General features: G+C 41.5%; 1 protein-coding gene across 3 annotated transcripts in view; it reads right to left on the reverse strand.

Moving 5' to 3' along the window:
* Positions 1-2,285: 2,285 nt before the first annotated feature.
* The window catches only part of CEP170 (centrosomal protein 170), a 60,053-nt gene continuing 35,701 nt past the window's right edge, over positions 2,286-26,637 (reverse strand). For 2 of the 3 annotated variants that reach the window (XM_069954672.1, XM_069954671.1), the window contains exons 6-14: positions 25,845-25,956; positions 22,021-23,745; positions 17,482-17,737; positions 16,756-16,930; positions 11,987-12,151; positions 8,796-8,884; positions 6,753-6,846; positions 6,328-6,379; positions 2,286-3,755 (exon numbers count right to left, since the gene is read on the reverse strand). In XM_069954672.1, the coding sequence (XP_069810773.1) occupies positions 3,478-3,755; positions 6,328-6,379; positions 6,753-6,846; positions 8,796-8,884; positions 11,987-12,151; positions 16,756-16,930; positions 17,482-17,737; positions 22,021-23,745; positions 25,845-25,956 (2,946 nt within the window). In that variant the 3' untranslated portion in view covers positions 2,286-3,477. The remainder of the gene's footprint in view (positions 3,756-6,327; positions 6,380-6,752; positions 6,847-8,795; positions 8,885-11,986; positions 12,152-16,755; positions 16,931-17,481; positions 17,738-22,020; positions 23,746-25,844; positions 25,957-26,637) is intronic. The other variant, XM_069954673.1, reaches the window with a different exon arrangement.

Consider the following 26,637-nt stretch of genomic DNA (forward strand, 5'->3'; position numbering starts at 1 on the left):
CTGACAGATTCCCTTTAAAACAGTGCTGCAATACCAGAGAAGCTGTGCTGCAATACCAGAGACCATCATTCACTGCACTGATTATCCATAGAAAAAAAAAAGTTATGCATGTTATCTTGGCAGATGCAACTAAATACAGCGAATGGTGCCGCAGCGTCTGCACCGTCTACTGTGTAGTGTTGCATGGGTTACTGCAGTGAAGCTCCTATCAAATTGAATGGATGCTGAGTTGCAGTAACCTGCACCACTACTACACAGTATATAAAGCTTGGCTTCTGCAACCGCTTACTAAAAGAAGGCTGACATGTTACTCTATTTACTATCTATGCAAAGGAACAGACACTTATGGCATATCCACAGGCTGCATGAGGCCAGGAAACCCTTATCCTACAGACAGGTAGAGGTCTGGGAGGTTGGACCTATCAGACATATTCCAGGGATATGACATGTCTACCAGGTAAATACCCTGTTAGTGTAGTCTAGTTCTTAACTATTACTGGTGCTCACTGTACCAAGATTTACTAAAGAGATATCAGCATTTTAGTCATGGCCACAGGATCTGCCACAAATGTCTCATAGGTCATAACCCCTTTAAATATTTGTAAATTACCGAAAGTGCAACACAAGCAGACCCCTATTCCCTAGCCAGAAGAGGGTCCCAAACATGTGGATATGGCATAAGAGCAGAATACTATTTATATAGGAGTTAAAAACAACAACAAAAAACCTAGATGAGCATTTTATACACAAGAGGCTACACAATGACCCTTACTATTCATATGGAATTGATAGGAGTCTATGAACAATATAGCATTCATTCTTTAATTAAAAGGGAACTCCAGAGATTTTTTTTTCTTTCAAATGAACTGGTTTAAGAAAATTATATGGATTTGTAATTTACTTCCATTTAAAAATCTCCAGTCTTCCAGTACTTATTAACTGCTGTATGTCCTGCTGTCACCTTTGTCCATGTCAGGAACTGTCCAGGGCAACAAAGGTTTTCTATAGGGATTTGCTGCTGCTCTGGAAAGTTCCTGTCATGGACAGAGGTGGCAGCAGAGAGCGCTGTGTCAGACTGGACAGAATACAACCCACCCTGCAGGACATACTGATAAGTACTAGAGATTTTTAACTAGAAGTAAATTACAAATCCATATAACTTTCTGACACTAGTTGATTTAAAAGATTTTTTTTCTGCCAGAGTACCCCTTTAACAATAAGCCACAACAGGCCTTATGCATAAAAGTGTTCTAATGGACAATGCTGACAGCAATACGCAAATGTAACTTTCACTTAACAATAAAATGACTGCTAGGGCAACCTGATAGAAACGGCTGGTGGTTTGGACCTTCATAGTTCCACATTTCGCTAGGAATTTTCACAGGAGCAAAGTGACCAAGTAACATTCAATGATTCACTTTTTTATGGTTATTAAAAAAAAACAAAAAAAAAAAACAGTAACTCGTGTGTCGTTCAGAACTGCAGAAATCGCAGGGTCAAATAGTGTCATTTTAAAATTGTTACAATTTAATAAAAAAATTCAGAGATAACAAATATCATAAATAAATTCTACCTGCCGCTTTACTGTCTGGATTGACAACATGCTCAATGGAAAAGGTTTCGTTTTGAGAACTACAAATTGAAGCAGCAAGTATTTTTTTTTTATATCCCAACAAGCAGGAATATTTTAATCTAAAAGGTTTGATAACAAATATTACAATTGTTTTATATACAGTTTTATCGCTAACTTCCCACTATAAGATGTGGTGTTAAGAATCAGGGCACTTCTCATATTTGGCAGATGTATAGACGTATAGAGCATGTTTACTACAATGAGGCAGAATATATTATTCTGAATAATGAAGAAAATCAAATGACATTTAAAGGGTACTCCGGTGAAATGTTGTTTCTTTCAAATCAACTGGTGTCAGGAAATTATACAGATTTGTAATTTAGTTTTATTTTAAAAGTCTCCAGTCTTCTAGCACTTATCAGCTGATGTATGTTCTGCAGGAACTGGTGTCTTCTTTCCAGTCTGACACAGTGCTCTCTGCTGCCACCTTTGTCCAAGACAGGAACTGTTCAGAGAAGTAGCAAATCCCTACAGAAAACCTCTCCTGCTCTGGGCAGTTCCTGACATGGACAGAGGTGGCAGCAGAGAGCGCTGTGTCAGACTGGAGAGAATACACCACTTCTTGCAGGACATACAGCAGTTGATACGTACTGGATGACTAGAGATTTATAAATAGAACTCAATTACAAATCTGTATAATTTTCTGACACCAGTTGATTTGAAAGAAGAATTAAGAGAGTTCCCCTTTAATTTTATTTTGCATAATTATATAAATTTTAAGGCCCGTCAATAAAGTCAAATGAAGTAGTAGTGTCATTAAAATCTATGTACTTGCATGTGATATATTGTATAGAGATGAGCAAACCTCGAACCTGAATGTGTGGCATTTGAATACTGGTGGCTGAAGAAGTTGGATGCAGCCCTAGGGAGTCCTGGAAACATGGATACAGCTTGTGACCTGTGGCTGTATCTGTGTTTTTCAGGCAGGCTTAGTGCTGCATCCAACTTCTTCAGCCACCAGTGATCAAATGTTGCACACTCGGGTTTGGAGGAACCCAAACGTGCTTGAGGTTGGCTTATTTCCAGTCTTGTAGTGACAACATACTGCAATGTACCTGTGTACCTAAAGCGAATCTACCGCTTCAGTAAATATTTTTAAATAACCTGGTTGGTGTTGGCATGTAGATCATGTTGGGGCTGTTCATTTTTTCAAGCTGCTGTATACACTGGAGGCAGGCCCGAGACCCCAGTGCACTGATATCCCGTTGGTGACACACCAGACTTGATTCTAAAGGAGGTGAGCCAACAGGGGGAGGGGATATCAGGGCCCCGCCTCCAGTGCACACAGCCGCCCCATTTACATATTGAGAATCCGGGAACCAGGCAGCGTTTTGAAAAATGGATGGCACCACCAGGTTCTACATGCCGGTGCTGAACAGGTCAATATATAAAAAAAATAAATAAAGAATATAAAAAAAATATTTAAGGAAGTGGTACATTCGCTTTAAAACAGTGATGGGGAACCTTTGGCCCTCAGGATGTTGCAAAACCACAATTCTCATCGTGTCTGGACAGCCAAAGCTGTCTAGGCATGATGAGAATTGTAGTTTTGCAACAGCCGGAGGGACAATGGTTTCCCATCCTTCACCTTAAAACGATCAAGGTTTCTGAAATCTCCTTGTGATGGAGTATGGCTGTCATGTAGTGCTGCCATCAGCTGTATTCACCAGCCTTATTCTGAAGATAAATAATATCTTTGTTAGGGGATGAAGCTCATTTCTAAGAAGAAATGTTGTTTAATAGCTTAACATACAACTGTACAAGACCTACATGCAGAAAACTGAAGCCAGAATTCGGTCGCTTTATTTTCAGTTTTGTGTTAGTGATTTAACACCAGGCAAATTCTATTCATGTAAAGTGGAATCTTCTTTGCCGTCGGGATTGAACCTATTGAGTGTTATGCCAAAATGAGCCTCAGCGCCGTCCATGCCCGAGGAAACATGTGTTACGTTTTGTCGCGTGGTTCTGCTGTCGCTCTGACAGTGGCTTGGTACTGATGAAATGACGCTATGCACTGAGGAACTTTGTTTCAGCTTTGACTGTACAGGGGGGAGTGAGGTACTAAATCCCAGGGCGTTCTGAGCATCCAGGGAGCCATCTGGATCGATCATTGCATTAATTACTAGAAAAGAAAGAAATATACAAGGGAACACTATAGTTATCACATTCACTGAACTATCATATTTTGCACTGAACGATTTATAACGCAAGTAATACCAACAAAGGCTACAATATAAAGCGCACCTGTCACAGTGAATCCAGATAAAACATCCGCCTGCAGGTGCCTGTTCAGGCTACTGTAGAAATGCCCTAAACGTTATTGAGTTCCGTGCACGAGCCATATTAACCGGTTGACGACACAGGGCTAATATGCTCGTCCTGATGCCATTGAACAGTAAACTTATGACGCTCTGTACATGGGTGGCAAGCAGTGATCCTTCATGTCGTTGTTTAACCAATCGGAACACCAATAAAGGTAATTAAGGCCATCTAAATGCCAGAAAGTGGCATTTAGATGGCCTTAATTACCTTCATTGGTGTTCCGATTGACTATCTGTAGCGAGATTGTGAAGCTAATAAATTCTCAGAACAATCTGGAGCCTTTATGAGGCATTCTTGAGATAAGCGATTTATACAGGCTGCACACAAGGCACCCGGTAGCAAGCAAGTGCAGACTCATGGATCAATGTAGTACATATGAACTGCATTGATCCCTATGAGCAATCATGGTATTGCTCATAGGATTCCCCTAGGGGGACTACAAACGTGTAAAAAAATAAATGTTTTTTAATATATAAATAAATCTCATCCCAAAATAAAAGTTTAAATCACTTCTCTTTTCCTAATTTTTTTTAAATAAGTAAAAATAAACATCTACTATTACCACAAGAACTACCCTAACTATTAAAATATTACATTCCATATCTTGCCCTGTAAACGGTGCAAGCACAAAAACCCGTCTCAGTTCAAAATTGCAGATTTTTAATCACATTACATCCAAGAAAAATATTTTAAAAAGTGATTAAAAAGTCGCATATATGTAAGTAGAGCAAGATCTCACTTATCTGAGGCATGATATCTCCGGAGTTCAGGCACAGTGTGGGTCCAATGGATGAAAGGAGTCATAGTGTAAAAATAAAAAACAATGCGTTTCAAGGCTGATATGTATTGTTTTTTACTTCATTCCAATAAAGGTGGATATAATTTTTACACTATGACTCCTTCCATCCATTGGACTACTACCCGTGGCAAAGCTGCTCTGCGCCTGAACTCCGGAGACAGATGAGTGAGATCTTTCTCTAGTTTCTTCATTGAATTGTTCGGACCCCCGGACTGGCAGTGGGCAAAGAGTTGTAAAAATCAAGCTTTAGGCGATGTTGTGCTCGAAGCACGCCTGCAAATGCTGAGCAACACCAAATCTTAGCTACTTTATAACACAATCTGCTGCAGCATTACGCTATGTGCGCCGTTTCTTTCTTCTTCCGAATATGTGTGACACCGATAGAAAGTACAGATCATGGTGTAAAAAATAATGCCTCAAAAAGCCCAAAGGCAAAATAATAAAAGCGTTATAAGGTTAGAATACAGCAATTTTGAGCACAATTTTTTTTTTAAGTTCTTAAAAGTTTTAACATTTTTAAAAGTTGTAAAATAGATGTTTAAAAAAAGTTGTAAAATAAAATAAATGTTGTATAAGTTGCCTATCGTTGTAATCGTACTGATGTGAGGAACATAGATAACATGTCAGTTTTACTACAGGGCAAATGGTGTGATGACAAAATTTGGAATATAGCTTTTTTTTATTTTTACATCCAAATATTTTTTTTTCAGTTTCGCAGCATATTTTATGATAAAAGTAAGCATGTTATTACAAAGTACAATTGGTGTCAGAAAAAGTAAGAGCTCATATGGGTCTTTAGATGAAAAAAATAAAAGAGCTATAGCCTTTTAAACACAAGGATTAGAAAACAAAAGTAGAAAGAAAAAAAAATTGCTTGGTCACAAAAGGGTTAAGAAGTATAGTGATCATCAACAAAACTTAAAAACGCTTAGGATGTTTCCATGGCAGCCTGACCTGCCCTCGGCAGCTACATATGACTGTGACAGGTACACTTTAAGAAATCAAAGCCATGAACCATAGAAATAAAGAATTTTGGTTAAAAAAAACTCATTGCTTCTTTAGTTCTCCACACAGGCTGGAGAGAGAGAGGAGAGAACATTCAAGGCAGTCTGCTGAGGAAAAACCACACAGGCTGTGTGCAAGTCTAGAGTAAATGTAGCTCATACATCACAATAAAGAGGCTGTACAAGCAAAAGCAAGTATCATTTGTAATAAAGACCTATAGAGAATTAAAATATTTTTCACCACAATAAGCGCAATGGCACTGTAGGCTCTGCTGCATGTATCATGCAAACATTTAAAAAAAAAGATTTATATTACTATTAAAGGGGTACTCCTTGAATGGAAAAAAATATTTATATTAAATATTATACTATATATACTTTTTAGTTTTTAACTTTATTTGTAAATAAAAAAAAACTATAGATTAGAAAAAAAAATACATAAAGTACACAGAGTAATATAACTTCATTATAACAATGTACTGGGGACATTCATATTTAATCTCTGAAGTACCCCTTTAATGAAACTAGGTATGTGTACATTTAAATTTGCTACATATAAACTTGAATACCTTGTAACTGTTTTTCTATTCGCTTCAGTTCTTGTAGTATTGATAAAATTTCCTGCGAAGAAACAGAAGTTTATTATATGTACACACAGGTGCCCTTATGTCATTTTGTATTTGTATTATGAAAAAAACCCATACAAATATATTATGTGCACTTATGCCCATAACAACAATCACATGATCCATAAATTATTCAAAACTGAAGGGATCCAAAATTTAGAAATGCAGGTGTTCATCCTCCTCCTTTACTCCTTTAGCAGAAAGAGAAAAACAACCAGGAGCCCATATCCTATGTGACTGGTAAAGGGCTGGAATAACATAAGATACCCCCAGGGGTTACTGGACGGCTCTGCACAAGCTGAACGCAGTGTGAACACAGCCTAATGTAAATGCCATCAGATAGTTACAAAGTAGAATTCTGAACATACCGCACAGGAGGTTTTCAGTATAGGCACTTCACTCTCTGATCTTAGTTTTCTCTCAATCTCATCCCAATTCCTTTCTTTGTCTTTAAATAATAATCTGAAGTACAAAAACAATGTAAAATGTTACACAAAGCTCAAGTGTCCTTTCCTAATAAATAATATTATTACAATAAATGTCTCCTATACTAAAGCATATACATATATACATATAGTGCTGCAGTGTATACATTTATTAAAGGGGTTATCCAGCGCTACAAAAACATCGCCACTTTCCCCCTACTGTTGTCTCCAGTGTGTGTGTGTGTGTGGGGGGGGGGGGGGGGGGGGGGGGGGGGGGGGGGGGGGGGGGGGTTGAAACTCAGTTCCATTGAAGTAAATGGAGCTTAATTGCAAACTGCTCCTGAACTGGAGACAACAGTAGGGGGAAAAGTGGCCATGTTTTTGTAGCGCTGGATAATCCCTTTAAGGCTATCTTCACACACCATTTTTTAGGCTATAATCACACAGTGAAATATTTTTTGACAAGAACGGCCGTTGTTGCCGTTTATAACAACGGCTGTTCTTGTCAAAAAAAGAATACATTGTGTTTTTATGGGGAACAGTGGCTGCTTTGTACACAATATATTGCATAACGGTCACTGTTCCCCTACGGTCGTTGTTTATAGTCTGTTCACACATACTGTAAATAAGGGTAATTTTTTACAGCCATTTTTTCACTTTTAAAAACGGTGTGTGAACATAGCCTTAATGTGTACTCCCACTTATAGATAGTTATGGCATAGCCACACAATGTGCCATAACTGTCTCATAGACGCAGGTCCTATCTCTATGCAGCTGCAGTATCTCCAGAACAGGGGGCCATCTGGTCAGGTGGTCACATCCTCTCCATGCAGAGCTCTTTCCGTTCATTTTTATCGCTAAAATAGTCGAGAAAGAAAGCTCCAGCCTGCATCTCATATTCACTTAGTCTCTACAGACCTTCACATGTCTGAGAAATGTACCCAGATTTCTATTTGGCACAGATAATTTTCAGGATTTCACCTGAAGGGTGTTCATGGCGGAAAATAGTTTCTGTAAAACATAAGATTTGTCCTATATTTGTCCGGAATTCCCGCACGGATGCCCCATAGAACCCTATAGACAGCTCCGCATGCACATCTGGAATGGGTCTGGAATTCAAGATGCTTTGCATGGCAGCCCAGGCAAGTGCCGCCGGGTGTGGACACTGGCCCTTTAACTGTATACGCTCTAAGGCCACATTCACACAACGTATTTGTTAGTAAAACAATGGCCATTGTTAACCGACAATACACAACTGCATTAAAGTATATAGAACACTGGCCGTGGTGTATACACACTACATAATCTGTTTGTTCTATGTGGCCGAACAAAATAACTGACAGGTCTGTTTGTACGGCCGCTATTCATTGTACGACTGCTATTCCTGTTCTCACAATGTAAAGTATGGCACCCGACTGTACTTTACATTGTTTTCTATGGCTAACTGGAGTGCGGGCACACCCGAATGTGCCCACATTCCAATTAAAATGAAGTGATGTTCACCCAGCCAATACTACAGTATCGTCCAGGTGACATCTGAGACATCGTCCGTTGTTTGACATCTCAAACACCAGCCGTGTCGAACAATGGCCGATGTTCATACAGTGTCTGAACATAGCCCTAAACAGGAGTGCATACAGTTAATAGCAGCACTCTGATTGACTGGGCCAAGAGCCATTGGCTCCCCTCCCGACCCTGTCAATCACTCTTGTGACCAGAGACAGCATTACCAGGATCAGTGTTTCCTGACCATGAAAACGGCCACAGACGTGTGGAGGGGACCTAACACAGAAAATGTATATTTTGGGGGTTTTATACCCAGTTGACGTCCTCAGAATACATATACTGATGATTATTCAGCACCTGATAGTATACTTAAGGTCCCTCAGGAAACTAGAGAGATTTCAGAGGTTTTAACATTTAGAAGCAAGTTTAAATTCATACATGACATATTGAAAAAATATATAAAAAATGAGCATACCATACCTTATTTTATTTGCTGTTTTGTCAATGGTTTGTCGAATTTTCCGGGAAAATTGGAATACTGATGACAGCAGTAAACTATCGCCCATTACCTAAATAACAGAAAACATACAACATCCTTGGTGCACAATGACATCTCTTTTGATACGCACCCATAATGGTACAGTGTCAGATGTAAAGGGGCCCCGAATAAAAACCGCTAAAGCAGAAATAGAAACTGGCGTAGTGAGAAGTATTAGGACATTGCAGCGATGGGGCCGGCAGTACTGTGGCTGCAGTTCTAGCTATATCTCATTTTTGCACCAGTATAGACTAATCTCACTAATATATTGTTATTCTATTTTTTATAATGAATAATTCTACAAATATACTTATAAATTGAAACAAAGTAAGACTAAGTTCACACCAGCGTTTTACCCTCCACCACAATTCTATTTTCCATTTTGATAACTGAGAAACAGAAGCTAGCAGATCAGTTATACTCCCCATTAATTTCAATGGGTTTTTATTGGGCTTGGTTTACATCAGTTATGCTCAGTTTTCATCACATCTGTCGGTTTTTAATTTTTTTTGTGGATGGACATAAAATTTGTTCATGCACAAATCTTTTGTCTGTCCCAAAAAAACGGAGCATGAATGGAAAGTGCACATTCGTTTTTTTTTTTTTTTTAACATTATAGTGACTAATGGATGGATCTTAAAGGAAGGTGCTTCTATTCCCGTCAGTTTCCAAGTTAGGGTGGGCCTCACAGTTTTTTTTTCTGCCTGTCTGTTTAACATACCTGTTTTATAGAAACAAACAAAAAAAAAACATGCTATTGTGATCATCCGTTTGAATGTGCTCGTCATTGACTTCTATTATTAAAAATAAGGTATCGAAATGCATTGTTTTGTTTTGTGTACAACATGGTTCACCACTTTTTTCTTTTTTCTGTAAGTTAAAGCGGCACTATCAGCAGTTCTCCCCAATGAACCTGCTGATATGCCGCAGACGTTCTTTCCATGATGACTGCAGTTATGTTAGTGAATCCTCTCTTCACTCTTAGATATTTCCTAATTGCCCCTATGCTAATGAGGGACTTAAGAGCATTTGGGGTGTCACCCAACCGTCCAGAGCACCAGCTCGGTCCGCTCCCTCCACTTTCACTCGCTATGCTTATATGAATATGCATAGTGGGTGGCCCTGAGCACCCCCCTCGGCCCGTCCAGCACGCCCCCTCTGCCCCCTCACATGCCGCTTAGCTGACAGCCGATTAGGAGCCCAGGAAAGTATACTGCTCACTGCCACAGTTTGCAGCTGGCAGGAGTGTGATCGGCGCTGGGAGCCTGGATTGAGCTGGATGGTGAATCTTCTCGGTGATTGCGTTCTTGCTATTTGCAAACTGTAGCAGTGAGCAGTATACTTTCCTGGGTTCCTGATCGTCTGTCAGCTAAGCATCGAGAAAGGGGGCGTGCTGGACGGGCCGAGGGGGTTGCTCAGGGCCGCCCACTATGCATGTTTATATAAGCATAGTGAGCGGCACAGTAGGGGGCGGACCGAGCTGGTGCTCTGGCCAGTTGGTGACGCCCCAAATGCTTTTAAGCCCGTCATTAGCATAGGGGCAATTAGGCAATATCTAAAGAAAGAGGAGAAGAAGAGAGGGTTCTTTAACATTACTGCAGTCTTCATGGTAAGAAAGTCTGCGGCATATCAGCAGGCTCATTAGGGAGAAGCTGCTGATAGTGCCGCTTTAAAGGTAACCATTTAAATTAACTAGACTGCAAAAATGCAGTGTGAACCTATCCGTATTTGTCATCATAAGGAAATATGCAAACGGATGAACAAGTCAGTTTTTTAAGGCCAAAATGCAAATGGACCATTTAAAGAACCTGATAATCTGTTTGTATTTGCAATCTTGCCTGAGCTGTTTTAACAGCATTTAATGACATGCTTTACAGCCGGCCTCATGGACATAGACGATGATAGACAGACTCTATCCCTTTGAGATGAACTTGAAACATTACTGAGCGCTCTCTGTGACCTGTGAAGAGGTCATTCCACAGGGAGCTGCTACTGTCTCCTCTACTGGTGTCACATAATGCTGCAATGCTGTACAGGTCACTTTACAGCAGCTGCTCTTATCGCCACAGACACAACAGGAAGTCTGAGTTTAGTTTTATCCCCAGTGGTGAGAATGAAAAGTGCATGATCTCAGGTAGGGATGGTACGAACCTGCCGAGGTTCGGGTTCGTATAAACCCGAACGCTCGGTAGCAGATTCCCGCTGTCTGCCCGCTCCGTGGAGCGGGCGGATACAGCGGGAGGACCGCCTGGAAAACTGGGATACAGACTATGGCTATGGCTGTATCCCAGTTTTCCAGGCGGTCCTTCCGCTGGATCCGCCCGCTACACGGAGCGGGCAGACAGTGGGAAACATTACCGAGGGTTCGGGTTCATACGAACCCGAACCGAACTCGGTTCGGACCATCCCTAATCTCAGGATTATTTTATAATATAGATAGAAAAATTTAAAATGAGAAAAAAAAAATCATCAAAAGTTGTTTAAAGCGTAACTGTCACCTTTTTTTTTATTGCAGAAATCAGTAGTCTAAGCGATTTTAAGAAACTCTGTAATAGGTTTCATCAGCAAAAAAAGCCTCCTTCTGTACTCAAGAAGCAATTTCCCAGCCTCCCCCCCTGACTTCTTATCTGTGCATTATCAGGCAAACACGTCTTCATTACAGAGAAGCCAGTGAAGACGGACTCTGCTCTCTCCATTCTATCCTTATGGAGGGGGGAGGGGCCGAGGGAGATGACATGACGGTCAGCTGTTTGTAGACTCTCTGGGCACCTAAAACGCTGGATTCAGGGGTCAGAAAGGTCAGTGCTTATTTATGAACTTACTGAGAGAATATTGCAGGGTGTTGTGCTGTGCAGGACTGCTCCGTGCTCAGTCACTCCTAACAGCCCCTCCCCTCTCCATAGCCACATAATGGACACAGAAATCCTGCTTCATCTGATGTGAGGGGGGAGGCTGGGAGATTTTTCAGTCCAGAAGGAAACTCTTTTGGCTTATAAAACCTATTACAGAGTTTCTTAGAATCTCTTGAACTGTTGATATTCAATGTTTAAAAAAAAAAAATGGCCCTGAAATGACAGTTACGCTTTAAAAATATGTTTAACATAAAAACCTACCCTTGAAGACTTAAACTTACTTCATCTCTGCTCCAAGTTTTCCTTCTGGTTATTGTCTGTGGCTCAGAGATTTCCTTAGGCTGAGGCTTTGAATCATTTGCCCGATTAGCGACATCTGATTTAGATAAATTTGAAGGAGGAATCTTTCGAAAATTTAGACTTTCATCAAAAACCCGATCTACAAGCTAATAAAAAAAAGAAAAGAAAAGAAACATGAGTTAAATGTTGTGAAATCAATAGCAAATATGTTTGACATTTTAGTGGTCATTTTTTCTTTGCTGATATTAGTACAAACAATGAGTAAGAATTCACACATGACTGAATTGCTGTGAACACCTAATATTCTCAGGAATTTCAAGCAAATACAGGTGGATATTTCACAAAAATCTATGCAAAAATCTATTAGGAACTGTACAGAGCAGGAGAGGTTTTCTATGGGGATTTGCTACAGCTCTGGATAATTCCTGAAATGGACAGAGGTGGCAGCAGAGAGGACTGTGTCAGAGTGGAAAGAATACACCACTTCCTGCAGGACATACAGCAGCTGATAAGTAGTAGAAGACCAGAGATTTTTAAATAGAAGTAAATTAAAAAACTGTATAACTTTCTGATTTGACATAAAAAAAATCAGCACCTCTTTAAAGGGCAGAAGGATTTTATATATGCTAAAATAGGGAGTAATTAAAAAAAGACACTTTCTTACCTTCCTCATTCCTGTCCTATGGTTGGTATTATTGGGCTTTGGTCCCTGCTGTGGAAACATGACATCACAGTCCCGCTCAGCCAATCAGAGGCTGAGGCAAGATACTGCTGTAGGCCACTGATTGGCTGAGTAGACCTGTGACATCCCTGCACTCAAAAGCAGAAAGGGTAGCTCTGAAGTACCTGTGGTGCCAAGGAAGGAAAGTGACTGCTCTTATTTTTTAGTTACCCCTTACCTGAGCATACATAAAAACCATTCTGCCCGGACAACTCCTTAAAGTGAAATTGAGGGAAAATAGTTTGCAGTGTGTCAATATATCAGACAAAACAAAAACCAAACTTGCTATAACATCACTTCTGTGTGCTTAAAAGAATCGGTACTGCGCAATGTATGATCAGAACCATATGCTACTCTATAAGCCAGTACTGGAGACTTGAGATTTTTACATACAAATAAATAAAAAGATCTATATAACTTTCTGACATCGGTTGATTTTAAAGAATTTTTTTTTTTTTTTGCCGAAGTACTCCTTTAGGCTGGGTTAACACTACGTATATTTCAGTCAGTATTGCAACCAAAACCAGGAGTGGATTAAAAATACAGAAAGGATCTGTTCACACAATGTTGAAGTTGAGTGGATGGCCGCCATATAACAGTAAATAACGGCCATTATTTCAATACAACAGCCGTTGTTTTAAAATAACAGCAAATATTTGCTATTAAATGGCGGCTATCCACTCAATTTCAACATTGTGTGAACAGATCCTTTCTGTGTTTTTAATCCACTCCTGGTTTTGGTTGCAATACTGACTGAAATATACTGACTGAAATATACATATACTGACTGAAATATACGTAGTGTGAACGCAGCCTTAAGCTACAAAATCCCCCAGTCACCATATGTGGAATAAAAGCTTTCTTTTTTTTCTGCAAAGTTCACATTATTAATTGCAGTCTCCCTACAAAGAGGCGAAAGCTGGTCTAAACCCGGACACTGCGCACATACAGTATTTGGGGTCACTACAATCACAACAAAACTAGGACAACGCCATGTCTGAAGGTTCTATTGCAAACCATGAAAAATAGTTTAGCTGTTTTTTTCTACCAAATGAATTACACAAATGTTTATTAACCCCTTAAGGCATTATGGCGTCCTGGTACGGCATAGCCCCATTAAGGGAGTAACAGGCCACTCCTGCCCCCCGCTCATGCCGGATAATTAACCATTTAAATGTCGCTGTCAAAACTGACAGTGCCTTTTAAATGGCAGGTAGAAGCTATCGCTGGTGGGCTAGTGCAGGGATCGGCTTGATGTGATGTGATCTCAACATGCCCATCCGGTATACTTACAACATTAGGCTATGTTCACACAACGTAAGTTCTGCGGTAATCATGGCCGTTGTTACAACGGCCGTGATTTCTGCGGTATTTACGTTGTGCTGCAGGCTGAGGGAATTCCGTCTGGGATCCGTGAGAAACTGACATGTCAGTGCACACTATGGAGCTCCGGCTGCATGCTCCATTATGTGCAGTGGAGAGTTCTGATGCGGGCTGCACAGATGCGCCCGCATGAGAACTCAGCGGCGCTAAAGATCATCCGGCCGGTACTGCACTACTGGCTGGAATGATCTTTTCTGAGACCGGCTGTTCCGTAATACGTAATACGTAGTGTGAACATAGCCAAAGTCCTCTTCTGTCATCAAGTTCGCTTTGTAAACTGCATTAGCGTAAAAACTTGCCAATAGAAAACCCAAAAGTCTAGATTGTGGCACAAAAAATGACCCCTCAAAAAGCTCAACAGACCAAACAATAAATGCGTTATAAGGGTCAGAAGAGAACTATTTATATTATATATATAATGTCTTTATATTATAAAGACATTTAGTTGTTTTTTTAAAGTTTTTTTTCAATTTTTTTCAATTTGACCGCAAAAATATTTTTTTCCCCAGTTTTGCAGCATATTTTATGGAAAAGTAAAATGCGTCATTACAAAGTACAATTGGTGTCTCAAAAAATAAGCTCATAAGGGTCTGTAGGTGAAATGATGCAAGCGCTATGGTCAGAAGAAACAAAAGTGCAATAGGAAAAGTGGTCGAGGAAGGAAGGGGTTAATATACAGCAGCTTCAATTCTTATTTTTCACAATAAAATTGAAGATGAGTGAACCTCGAGCATGCTTAGATCCTTCTGAACCCGAGTATGTGGTATTTGAATACCGGTGGCTGGAAGTTGGATGTGGCCCTAAGGCTGCCTGGAAAACATGGATACAGCCTATGACATATGTAGCCATGTTTTCCAGGCAGCCCTAGGGCTGCATCCAACCACTCCAGCCAAGAGTAATCAAGTGCAGAGCAGTCGGGGTTGGACGCACCAAAGCTTGCTCAAGGTTCACTCATCTCTAAATAAAACAAAAGTAAAATTTACAAGTGTGCATTACCAACTTACAGTCAGATTCAGATACATTGGCACAGCACATGGAATACCCTGGTGACTCACACAAGAAATCCAAAGAGCAGCCCTATGCCACAACGTAATGGAAAGCGGCCACCCGCAGCCTTGTATCTGCTACATGATGCACCTGCACTACTAGAATGATTTGTCATTTGAATGGCTCAGCGTGGTCAGTGTCACACAGGCTCTGCATGTAACTCATTACGTACAGGGATGAATTAGTGATGCAGAGGCGATACTGGCACAACGCTGTCACACTATTTAAAGCTCAGTAAATGCATTTAAAAAAAACACAGGCACATATACTTATCAGGTTTGTAGGTGAAAGATTCAGTTTAAAATGAATATACCACTATAACTATTAAGATTTCAATATGACCAGTTCAGCATTGCCGCTAACAATGTAATGGTGCCATCCGGTCCTCCCATCTCCACCTGGTTCCTGAGATCTCCCTCAGTTTGTACTTATGCAAATGTCTGGTTTGGTGCACTGGAGGCGGGCCTAGTGCACTGATATCTCCTCCCCTAAATGACGCCTTCAGAATCAAGTCTGTCCTCGGCCTGACGAGTCACAGAGATAACGGTGCACTGGGCCCACCTCTAGTGCACCAAACCAGATATTAGCATAAGTACAAACTGGAGGAGATCACAGGAACCAGGCGGCCATGGAAGGAATAAGCGGCACTATTACAGCGTGTACAGCAGAGGTGATCTGGTTATATGGAAATCTTACTTGAGTAGCTATAATGATACATTCACATTAACGGGGTTATCCAGCGAAAATCTTTTCCTTTCAAATCAACTGGTTTCATAAAGTTATATAGATTTGTAATTTACTTCTCTTTAAAAATCTCCAGTCTTTCCATATTTATCAGCTGCTGTATGTCCTGCAGGAAGTGGTGTTTTCTTTCCAGTCATACACGGTGCTCTTTGCTGCCACCTCTGTCCATGTCATAAACTGTCCAGAGCAGTAGCAAATCCCTATAGAAAACCTCTACTGCTCTGGATAGTTCCTGACATGGACAGAGGTGGCAGCAGAGAGCATTGTGTCAGACTGGAAAGAATACACCACTTCCTACAGGACATACAGCAACTGATAAGTACCAGAAGGCTGGAGATTTTTAAATAGTAGTAAATTACAAATCTATATAACTTTCTGAACCAGTTGATCTGAAAGTAAAAGTTTTTCTCCGGAGTACCCCTTTAACCATGTAAAGATGCCAGATCTAAAAAGAAAAAAAAAAAAAATGAACATGTTCCCTCCTAGATGTGATGACAGGTATAAATATATATTTTACATACACACACACACTACCCTACAATATACATGTCCATGTGAATCCTGATTCACTCTATGAGACTCCCCCCCCCTATATTTTTAGAGGGTAACAAGCCACCATTATTTTTAATCATACAGAAAAAACAAGGAGCATCCCATAATGGTTCACCAGGTGTCTACCATCTAACCATCAGTAGATGTATGTCTGCTTTATTCCCCTTGCACTTTAAAAGAATATATATGTGGCATAGTATATGCCAAATTCTGATTTCAAACTAAACTATAAAAAAACTTTTTTCATATAAAAAAAAGAACAGAATGTACAAGAAGAACAAAAGACAAAGAAGAAGAAAGAACCTGTGCATCTTCATGAAGATCTCCTACCTCCTCTCTGGTGTCTATAGCTGAACCAGGTGTGGTAGCTGCAGTGCTTACTGTGGTGCTAGGTGCCGTGCCTGATGACGTCACCGAATCTATTTCCCCTGCAACATCATTAATCTCTCGTGCAATCAGGGCCAAATCCTGACTAATCCTAGAAAAGAGAAAAAGAAGGAAGGTTAACGCCTGTAACATATGTTATAAATTATAATGGTTTAATTGTGTACTTAAAGGGGTGCTCCATTGATTTTTTCTTTCAACAGGTGCCAGAAAGTTGTACAGATTTTTTAAATTACTTCTATTAAAAAAATCTCCAGTCTTCCAGTACTTATCAACTGCTGTATGTCCTGCAGGAAGTGGTTTAATCTTTCACAGTGCTCTCTGATGACACCTCTGTCCATGTCAGGAACTGTTCAGAGCAGGAAAGGTTTTCTATGGGGATTTGCTACTGCTCTGGATAGTTCCTGACATGGACAGAGGTGGCAGCAGAGAGCACTGTGTCAGACTGGAAATAATACACCTCTTCCTGTAGAACATACAGCAGCTAAAGACTGGATATTTTTTTTAAAAATGAAGTAATTTACAAATCTCTATAACTTTCTGAAACCAATTAATCTAAAAGAATATTTTTTTGCCAGAGTACCTCTTTTAACAGTATTATGTTTTGTAGATTTTATAATTTACAGTTGTCATTAATGTCCTCACCTTGCTATTTCTTCCCGATGTGCAGTCCAGTCTCGGATATAATCTTCCTGTTCTTTTACCTTATGTTTATACGCTGACACATGTAAGGCCCCAGATGGTGCTATGACCGGGCTACTACCATTAACCTGTGACCTCTGAACCTTTATAGTTGGAGAGGCACGTAGTCTGGAGGGTTTAGGAGAATTACGGTTGTTTCCAAACTCATCTTCTGAAGTAGAAGCATACTCTGGTGGTAAGCGTCTCCATCGGGTATTGACTGTGTTTGTAAGGTGGGGAAGAGAAAAAAAATTGAAAAAAAAATGTAATTAAATTAAATTTAAATGTTAAATTGAGCTTAAAAATGTCATGAGTTCACCTAAATTGAATTTTCTTTTTAAAATCGACCATGCCAGTGGTTAGAAATGGCTTCTTAACATGATTGGATGTGTACACTTTTTTCTCCGTAGTAGATAGATATAAGCCTTTTTGTAAATACATAAATAAAGCACAAAAGCTTAAAGGGGAATTAACCAGCACAGCAGAAGCCCAGGGGGCGTTCCCCAACACAGCAGAAGCCCAGGGGGCGTTTCCCAACACAGAAGAAGCCCAGGGGGTGTTCCGCAACACAGCAGAAGCCCAGGGGGTGTTCCCCAACACAGCAGAAGCCCAGGGGGCGTTCCCCAACACAGCAGAAGCCCAGGGGGCGTTCCCCAACACAGCAAAAGCCCAGGGGGTGTTCCCCAACAAAGCAAGAGCCCAGTGCTCAGGGGGCGTTCTTCAGCACAGCAAATGCCCAGGGAGAATTCCTGAGCAGCAAGAGCCCTGGCTAACCCTGGGCTTGTATGTACAGGAAACTAGTATAGGCGCAGTGGAGGAGGTTGACAGAGCCCAGAGGAGTAGAGAACCCCTTTAAGGGTGCTTCTTGGCATAGTTTAACTGTACACCTCAGCACCCCATAGCAATGAAGCGCAAGACCAGTGCTCTCCTCCTCGTTCTGCAAAGTTTGACCTAGAGAGTAGGCAATCAGGTGGCTAAGGCAACCTGTAGGACGCCAGCGAGTATGTCCCTTACCCTCATCCTTGGCCCCATCTCCACGCACTCAGTCATTTACTCCTCAGTCTGGTAAGGCCGTTTGGAGCACTGCACCACCCCCATAGTGCTGATCCGCCCCTTATAATGATAATCAATGGAGCGGGTCATCTGAGGGCGGACTAGATCGTCGCTATGGGGGAGGGGCAGTGCTCCCAACGGTCAGAGGAGTAAATGACTACATGCACGGGAATGGCGCAGAGGATGACAGTAACAGCCATACCTGCATCCTCAGCGTGTCCTGCGCAACAGGGACCTATCAGCAGCTTAGATTTGTCTATGGCCAGCGTTTACCTTGCAGCAGAACAATGACATACTACTAAACATACACAAGTTTAGGGGAAACATTTCATAGTCTTGGAAAGACCTTGTCAAAGTCCGACCTATTCAATCGAGAACTTGTGGAATGACTTTAAGGCTAGTTTCACATGTACAGCATCGGTTTACATGCTGCAAATTTCACAGTGAAATCCACTGCAATGCTCGGTACAGTTATGGCCTATGGCTCTGCATTCTTGCAGTTGTTTTCAGTCCGCTGAGAGATTGCAGCCACTGCCTGCTTAACCCATAATCTGCCTGTGTTAGCACTGGACGGTGGCAAGTGCAGTAAGACAGATACACAAAGACAGTGAGCCCACCCACTGTCCCTGCCTACTTGCCATAGACAGCCCTAGGCAGCTGCGGACAACCACGAAGGCAGTCCCTGCTCTGTAACAAGTGAAAACACAAAACAAGGACAGACAAACAAACACAATAATTCGGGGTCAACAGTCCGGGTTGGCAATGGCAGGCAGCAAAGGTACAAAATCGTCAGGCAAAGGAAGAGTCAAAAGCCAAGCAGAATTAAAGGCACTCTGGCAGTACGACACGCACACATTAAAGCACCTAATCACCCTACTACCCCTTCGCCACTGACTCCTAGTGCAATACTCCCGTACATTGTGGATCCGACCGCCACCTCACATGACCCTATATAGAATGGCCTCTCCCATATTCCCCTCTCACAATTGATGTCAAATGACGAACCACCAACGTCCCAATCTCTACAACAATTCATACCTTCTCGTTCTGTCCACTTCCTCCACTCACTAGCCATCCGCAAAACATGTGAAACGTTTCTGAAAACAAATACGAGATGGAGGGAACTAACTTGGGTGGAGCGCCTACTGGCCTCTAGAATGAGCCTCAAGCAAAAGCTATCGTTGTACATAGACCACCTCCTAAAGGCCCAGACCAAAGGACCACCGCTTTATCTCATGTCTTGGGAAAAATAATTAAATAGGACTTTCTCAGAAACAGAACGCACAAAAATCCTAAAAAACTAACAAAGGTTTTTTCATGTGTATAAAGACAAGTGAAAACCACTCTAAACTCTTATCACGATGGTACAAGACACCTGAACACCTTTTTAGGATAGGACTGTCCGACTCGGCCACATGTTGAAGGTGCCAAGCTGACAAAGGCACAATGTTCCACATCTGGTGGACGTGACCGCTTATTGCAGAATACTGGAGAACAATTGAGCATACCATGACAGAGGTAGTGGGCACCACACTCACGTTAACACCTGAAGTAGCCCTACTGGGTCTACCATAAAAAAAAAATATCACTACACAAACGATCATTAGCTGCACACCTGATCGCAGACGCATAACTATTGGTGCCTCTACATTGGCTGAGCCGAGACCCTCCTACAGAAACCCAATGGATGGACAGGGTAAACCAAATTTCTCGCCTTGAGGAGATGACCAGTGTGATCTCCCACACAAGGGATAGGTATCTGAAAACCTGGTCCCCCTGGTTAACATATAGATCATCGCAGGCATCTAGCACTACCACATTGCAAGGGCCCGGACCTTAACCTAAACCTACCCCCCCCCCCCACTTTACTTTTCTCACACTGGACTTTCATTACGCTGATACCATGGTTGTGCAGTTAATGTCACTTTATATACGACGGTTTTTTCTGTTTATGTCTGTTTTTTAAAAAAACTAAATAAAGAATTGATTAAAAAAAAAAGTCAAGCAGAAAGGTCAAGGCAGGCAGCAGATAGAAAAGTCAAAGAACGAGTAAAAAGGTCAGGAGAACTACAAGTCACAGCAAGATTACGCTTAGCCTAGCAGGAACACTAATAGCCAGCACTGTCTGCTGGGCTTACACACTATTAATGGTGGATCAGGAACTCAGTCCAGCATCTGATTGGACCGGCTCCTGATCCTCTACACAGCTCACCTGCACAGCAGCAGGTTAACCCTCAAGCTGCCAAGGCATAACAAGCAAGATGGGTGGGGCTGAACAAACCTAAAATAAACCTGTGTTCAGACAGGGTTCTGGAGCTGCACCAACTCTGCGCCTTCTCGGCCGCACAGCCCGAACCGAGGAGCGCCAGCATACAGTCCTGACAGTTGGGCTTTAAACAAGCTAAAACATTACCTGAATTTTGGTCCCTGTCCCCATTAGGGATTACAATCTAAATTCACTTAGCTGTTTAGGAGGAAACCCTAGCCTAAAGTAAGACATCCTCCGAAAATAAGGCACCACTACCCTAAACTAGGGCACCCCCCGAAAATAGGTAAGGCCACCCGTTGCCACCCAGGACTCACCTAATCCCCTCATGAAGCTTCACTGCCGGCGCCGCAGACAGCTTGGTAAATGCCTTGATAAATGTTACTTAAAACTTTTAGGCCATGCGCCAAAACACAAAATCAGCCAAATTAATGGCACAAAGAGAATGAGAAATGTGCCCCTGAAAGTTTCTAAGGGGGGTCTACATGGTAATAATAATAATGCTTTTATTTGTATAGCACACACAGATTCCGCAGCACTTTACATAGTTTTTGCCAATTATTGCTCACTGTCCCCAATAAGGCTCACAATCTAAATTCAGCTATTTGTATGTTTTTGGGTGTGGGAGGAAATCCACGCAAACACAGAGAGAACATACAAACTCTTTGCAGATGTTGCCCTTGGTGGGATTTGAACCCAGGACCCCAGCGAAGAAAAAGAACAAAATAGGGGGTTTAGCCAGAGCAGGCTTTACGCCTTTTAACACATTCCACGCAAAGTCCATATATACGGACAGTGTGCAACGGAAGAAAGTTCGGTGTTCCCACAATCATGTACCATTATGACGGTTGGAGCTACGAAACTGTATAAATCTTTGTGGTACTGTAATGACACAGCCACTTGACTGTGTCAGAACAGAACCAAGTAGATTGAAAGTGATTCGGAGCTCCCGGCAACATAATGATAAATGATGCCGGAGGTCCATAGCACATCTTCCGTGCGTGGATCGTAATCACAGAACATAGGATAAGCCCTTAGCATCTATTTGGCTGCACAGCCTCTCCTGAGCTACACTGGCTCTTCACTATATTAAACCTAACTGAATATTTTGCTCACTATCACTGAAGAGTTAGGAAGTCATCTTCATAATAATACCCAACAATACATAGTAATAAAAACCTTACCTGAAGGAGAGCCATGAATTGGTACCGCTGTCTTTGTTTTAGCATCTGATAAGCGAGAAATACTGTTGGCTCTGGCTCTCGGGGAGCTTTTTCCATCACTTGTTGCAGTAGATTTCGGACTACTCCTGCTTGCATATTCTGCAGTTCGAGAAGCTGCAGTACTTCTTGATATGGTTGCTTCAGAGTCACTCCGTGCAGATAAGGAGCCTAGTCTTGTCCTACGCGGCTGTGCAAGCAGATCGATCCTTGAAAGAGCTTTTTTACCCGCAGGCTGCTTTGATGTTGAACTTGTTGTAGAAACTTCCGAAGCAACAGACGCCCTATCTGTCTCTCCCACCTCTGTATCTGATGTTTCCCCTAGACGGGATCTACGCAATAGCGAAGTCCTTGTTGGGCGAGGTCTCGGAAGCGTTACCGACTTACTAGCAGAAGCAGCTTTAAGTTTGTCATCTGAAGAAGCAAACGGAGCTTTGGAAAGGGACTTCCCTGAATAATTCTCTTGGTCAGAAGACAAAATATCCGAAACAGCTGAACAATGTAAACTAGAAGTCTGATCATCATCGGTTAGGTCAAGAGATGGTTGCCGATTTCTGCTGCTTGTCTTCAGTACTTTACGGATTTCCGTTCTACTTCCAACTTCTTTCACGTGAGTTTTACTTTTTCTTTCGGTTTTATCTCGGTATACGGTTGTCGAGCCATGAGAGTCTTTGGAAGGAGAAGCTGTGGAGGATTTTTCTTTGTGTACGCTACTGAGACTTTTGCGTTTTTGTGTACACTTTTTATCCGAATCCCCGACAACAATGCTAATGGTGCTTGCCGTATCAACATCTGACTCAGGTGATATTGAATTTTCTTGGGTATAGCTTGGTGTTTTGGGATCCTCATCTGCTTTGTTTTCATCCCGCAGTCTGGCCTCAAGGAAAGCCATGACGGCTTCTGTATCTTTTAAAAGCAGAGTGGTATCCATGCTGGAGTCAGTGTCTACGGAGTCACTTCTTTCTCTGATATTGTTCACAGATGAAAAGGGAAAGACAGGCGATACAGTAGGCTGCTTACTGATATGGGGTATGAGTTCTATGGGTACATTAGAGCTAGGTTTGTCAATGGTGAAACTTCCTTGTCTGACTAGTGGTTTTATGGGTTCTTTTCTCTCATTTTCAGCACTTTTAGCATTATCACTGGATACAACTTCAGTTTTCTGAGTTCCTTTTTTTTGAGCCATTTCCGTACATTTTTGCGGTTTGCAAACAGTTATAGAATCCCCTTTACTGGGCAGGATAGTTGGCGGCTTATTGAACACTTTAACAGATTTGGATTGCTCTTTTGTCTGTTCTTGTTGTGTTTTGTACGCAGCTGGCTTTTTTACAGAGTTTGTACATACAGCGGCTTCGTTCTTTAAAGCCTCCAGCATTACTTGGGAATAATCAGTGAGGATACCAGCTCTCTCAGCTAATGCGCTATCCAGTTTACCTACTGTCTCCATTCTTCCATTGGAAAAATACAGTTTTTCTTGCTTGCCAGCATGAGAAGGTGATTCTTTCTCCTGTAATTCAGTATCTTGTTTTTCTCCTATTTCTGACCTAAGGCCTTGTTTACTACTAGAAATCTGTGAATGACTTTCCTCTTTAGGAAGCTTTGGTAAAGTTCTCCTTCTCCGATCATTTTGGATAGCGGTGATGGATTCGCTGCTTTTAAGTGACGCTCCACACTCGCTCATATCAGCAACTAAAAGAGGAAAAAAGATCATAAATTTGGGGACAGATGGCAAATGTACCTGCTGTAAAATTTAAACCCCTCAATAACTTTTTGGCTGACAGACAGAAATAATCTGAATGCTCTTCTTAATAAATATAATATAACAAGTTATGGGCACTAAATTACATGTGGTAGGATGCTGATCCAGGGATTATTCTGATCCATACTGGAGTCCGTGATGGGGCAATCGTCATCTGCCTCATGAAGGTTTTTACAGTCTGACACAGAAAGTTATATAGATTTGTAATTTACTTCTATTTAAAAATCTCCAGTCTTTCCATATTTATCAGATGCTGTATGTCCTGCAAGAAGTGGTGTTTTCTTTCCAGTTTGACACTGTGCTCTTTGCTGCCACCTCTGTCCATGTCAGGAACTGTCCAGAGCAGCAGCAAATCCCCATAGAAAACCTTTCCAGTTCCTGACATGGACAGTTCCTGACATGGACAGAGGTGGCAGCAGAGAGCACTGTGTCACACTGGAGAGAATATACCACTTCCTACAGGACATACAGCAGCTGATAAGTACTGGAAGACTGGAGTTTTTTTTTTTTTAAATAGAAACAAGTTACAAATCTCTATAACTTTCTGACACCAGTTGTTAAGATTTTTTTGCCGGAGTACCCCTTTAACTAGATGAATAAAAGTTTGTAGCTTAGGCTGATATTATAAGCATAAGAAAAAGCCAGCAAAGAAGAATAACAGATGTAGTTTAGCATGAGAAAAAGGCAGAAACAACAGAAACACTATGGGAGAGATTTAAAGGGAACCTGTCACCGGGAACGTGGGCAGAGCCCGCCCGACCCCCCCGGTGCAGCCCCCGGATACTTTCCCTCTCCGGCGAGTCCCACTCCTGAAGCCGGTCCCGGGACAAAGATATCAGCGCCCGAAGCCCTGCGTGCGCGCTGCAATGGTGAGTCCCATGCCATAGAAAATGACGTCTCCATTCATTCTCTAGGGGCAGCAGACTCATCTCAGGTAATTTGCATACAGCGCACGCACAGCTTCGGGCGCTGATAGCTTCGTCCTGGGACCGGCTCCAGGAGCGGGACTCGCCAGAGAGGGAAAGTATCCGGGGGCTGCACCGGGGGGTCGGGCGGGCTCTGTGCCCACGTCCCCAGTGACAGGCTCCCTTTATCAAACATGGTGTAAAGTGAAACTGGCTCAGTTGCCCCTAGCAACCAATCAGATTCCACCTTTCATTTTCCAAAGAGTCTGTGAGGAATGAAAGGAGGAATCTGATTGGTTGCTAGGGGCAACTGAGCCAGTTTCACTTTACACCATGTTTGATAAAACTCCCCCAAGAAGAAAAACAGTGCCCTGCCAGTAACATACAGTATGCATATGAGATTATCAAGAAACTGTTAGAAAAATATTTATGGTGAATAAACTATAACTAAGGGTGCGTTCACACCTACAGGATCCGCAGCAGATTTGATGGTGCATATTTGATGCTGTGTTCAGTTATTTAAATGAAATCTGCTGCGGATCCTCAGCAGAAAATACGCTGCGGATCCGGTAAGTGTGAACGTACCCTTAAGGGGTATAATCAGATGTGCACCACATACATGTATGTAAAGGAGAATAAATGTGCTGTTTTTAGTAAAGAAGCTAACATCACTGTACCATTTTTCTTCCGTATACATCAGATCACTTTCTGATTTCCTCTCTGAACTGTGACCCTGTGGTTGCCATGCAATAGCCAGACACTTTCCCACAATCCCCCTTGCTGCATGTAAAGTGAAAACCAACTGCCAGTACTAATGGGACAGATCATGTGACTGTAATTAAACTGAGCATGAGTGACCCAGCCTAGTGGATGCCTGAATGGCCATAATCAAGGGCAACAGGTTATCAAATAAAGCAGCAGAGTGGGGATTAGTGAGTCTATATCTCTCAAATGATACATTGTAAGAAATGGATGTGCATTTTAAGTATGTTTCATTTAACATAATGAATCAGAATAGGCCTGATTTTCTTTTTGACACAATCGCTTAAAGCTTGAAATATATAAAAAAAATAATAGTGAAAATGATAAATATAAAAAGGACCAAAAACTGTTCAAAAACTTACCATTTTCTACAGATTCACTTTGCCCATTTTCTTGATCGTGGCTCACATGGTTAGAGGCCAGACTCGCCCACTGGGACACCCAACGTTTCCGGCCTGATGCAGAGAGAACATCCTAAAATAAAAATAAAAAAAACCTGAATTTGTTAAACTGAAAACTGAGAACAACAAAATAACATTGAAGATACAAAAGACACATCATAAATAATTGACATGTTTGGGTTGACTTCAGGTCCTCTTGCCATTTGCTGCATTCCTATCAATGTTTTCATACAGCTGCCTTTTTATTGTTATATTTTTAGTACATTGTTACATTTTTTAACCACTTTACATGTTGTTTACACTTTAATTGTAACTTCCATTTTTCTGCATTGTTAGGGAAACAGGGAAGAAAAATTACAGCAGTGCTGGATCCCTCAAATGACGGACACTAATGCTACTTTTACACGTAACGATAATTCGCCCGATCGTATGATTAACGATGTCGGAATAACGTTTTTTCCCCATAACGATCAGCGTTTAGACGGTACGATATATCGTACGGAAATTCGTTTTGCGATCGCTTAAAGCCTATCTCACACATTGGTTAAATCGGCGAACGACTGTTCACATGGAACGATCTGCGAACGATCAAGGACGATTTGAGAACTTGTTGAAAGATCAAAATGAACGATTTCTCGCTCGTGGTTTGATCGTTCACTGCGTTTAAACGTACGATTATTGTTTGAATTCAATCGTTATTGTGCGAATTCACGCGATAATCGTTCCGTGTAAAGGCAGCATAATGGTGCCCAGT

The sequence above is a fragment of the Dendropsophus ebraccatus genome, chromosome 15 (genome assembly GCF_027789765.1).
Source record: "Dendropsophus ebraccatus isolate aDenEbr1 chromosome 15, aDenEbr1.pat, whole genome shotgun sequence".
Taxonomy (NCBI): Eukaryota; Metazoa; Chordata; class Amphibia; order Anura; family Hylidae; genus Dendropsophus; species Dendropsophus ebraccatus.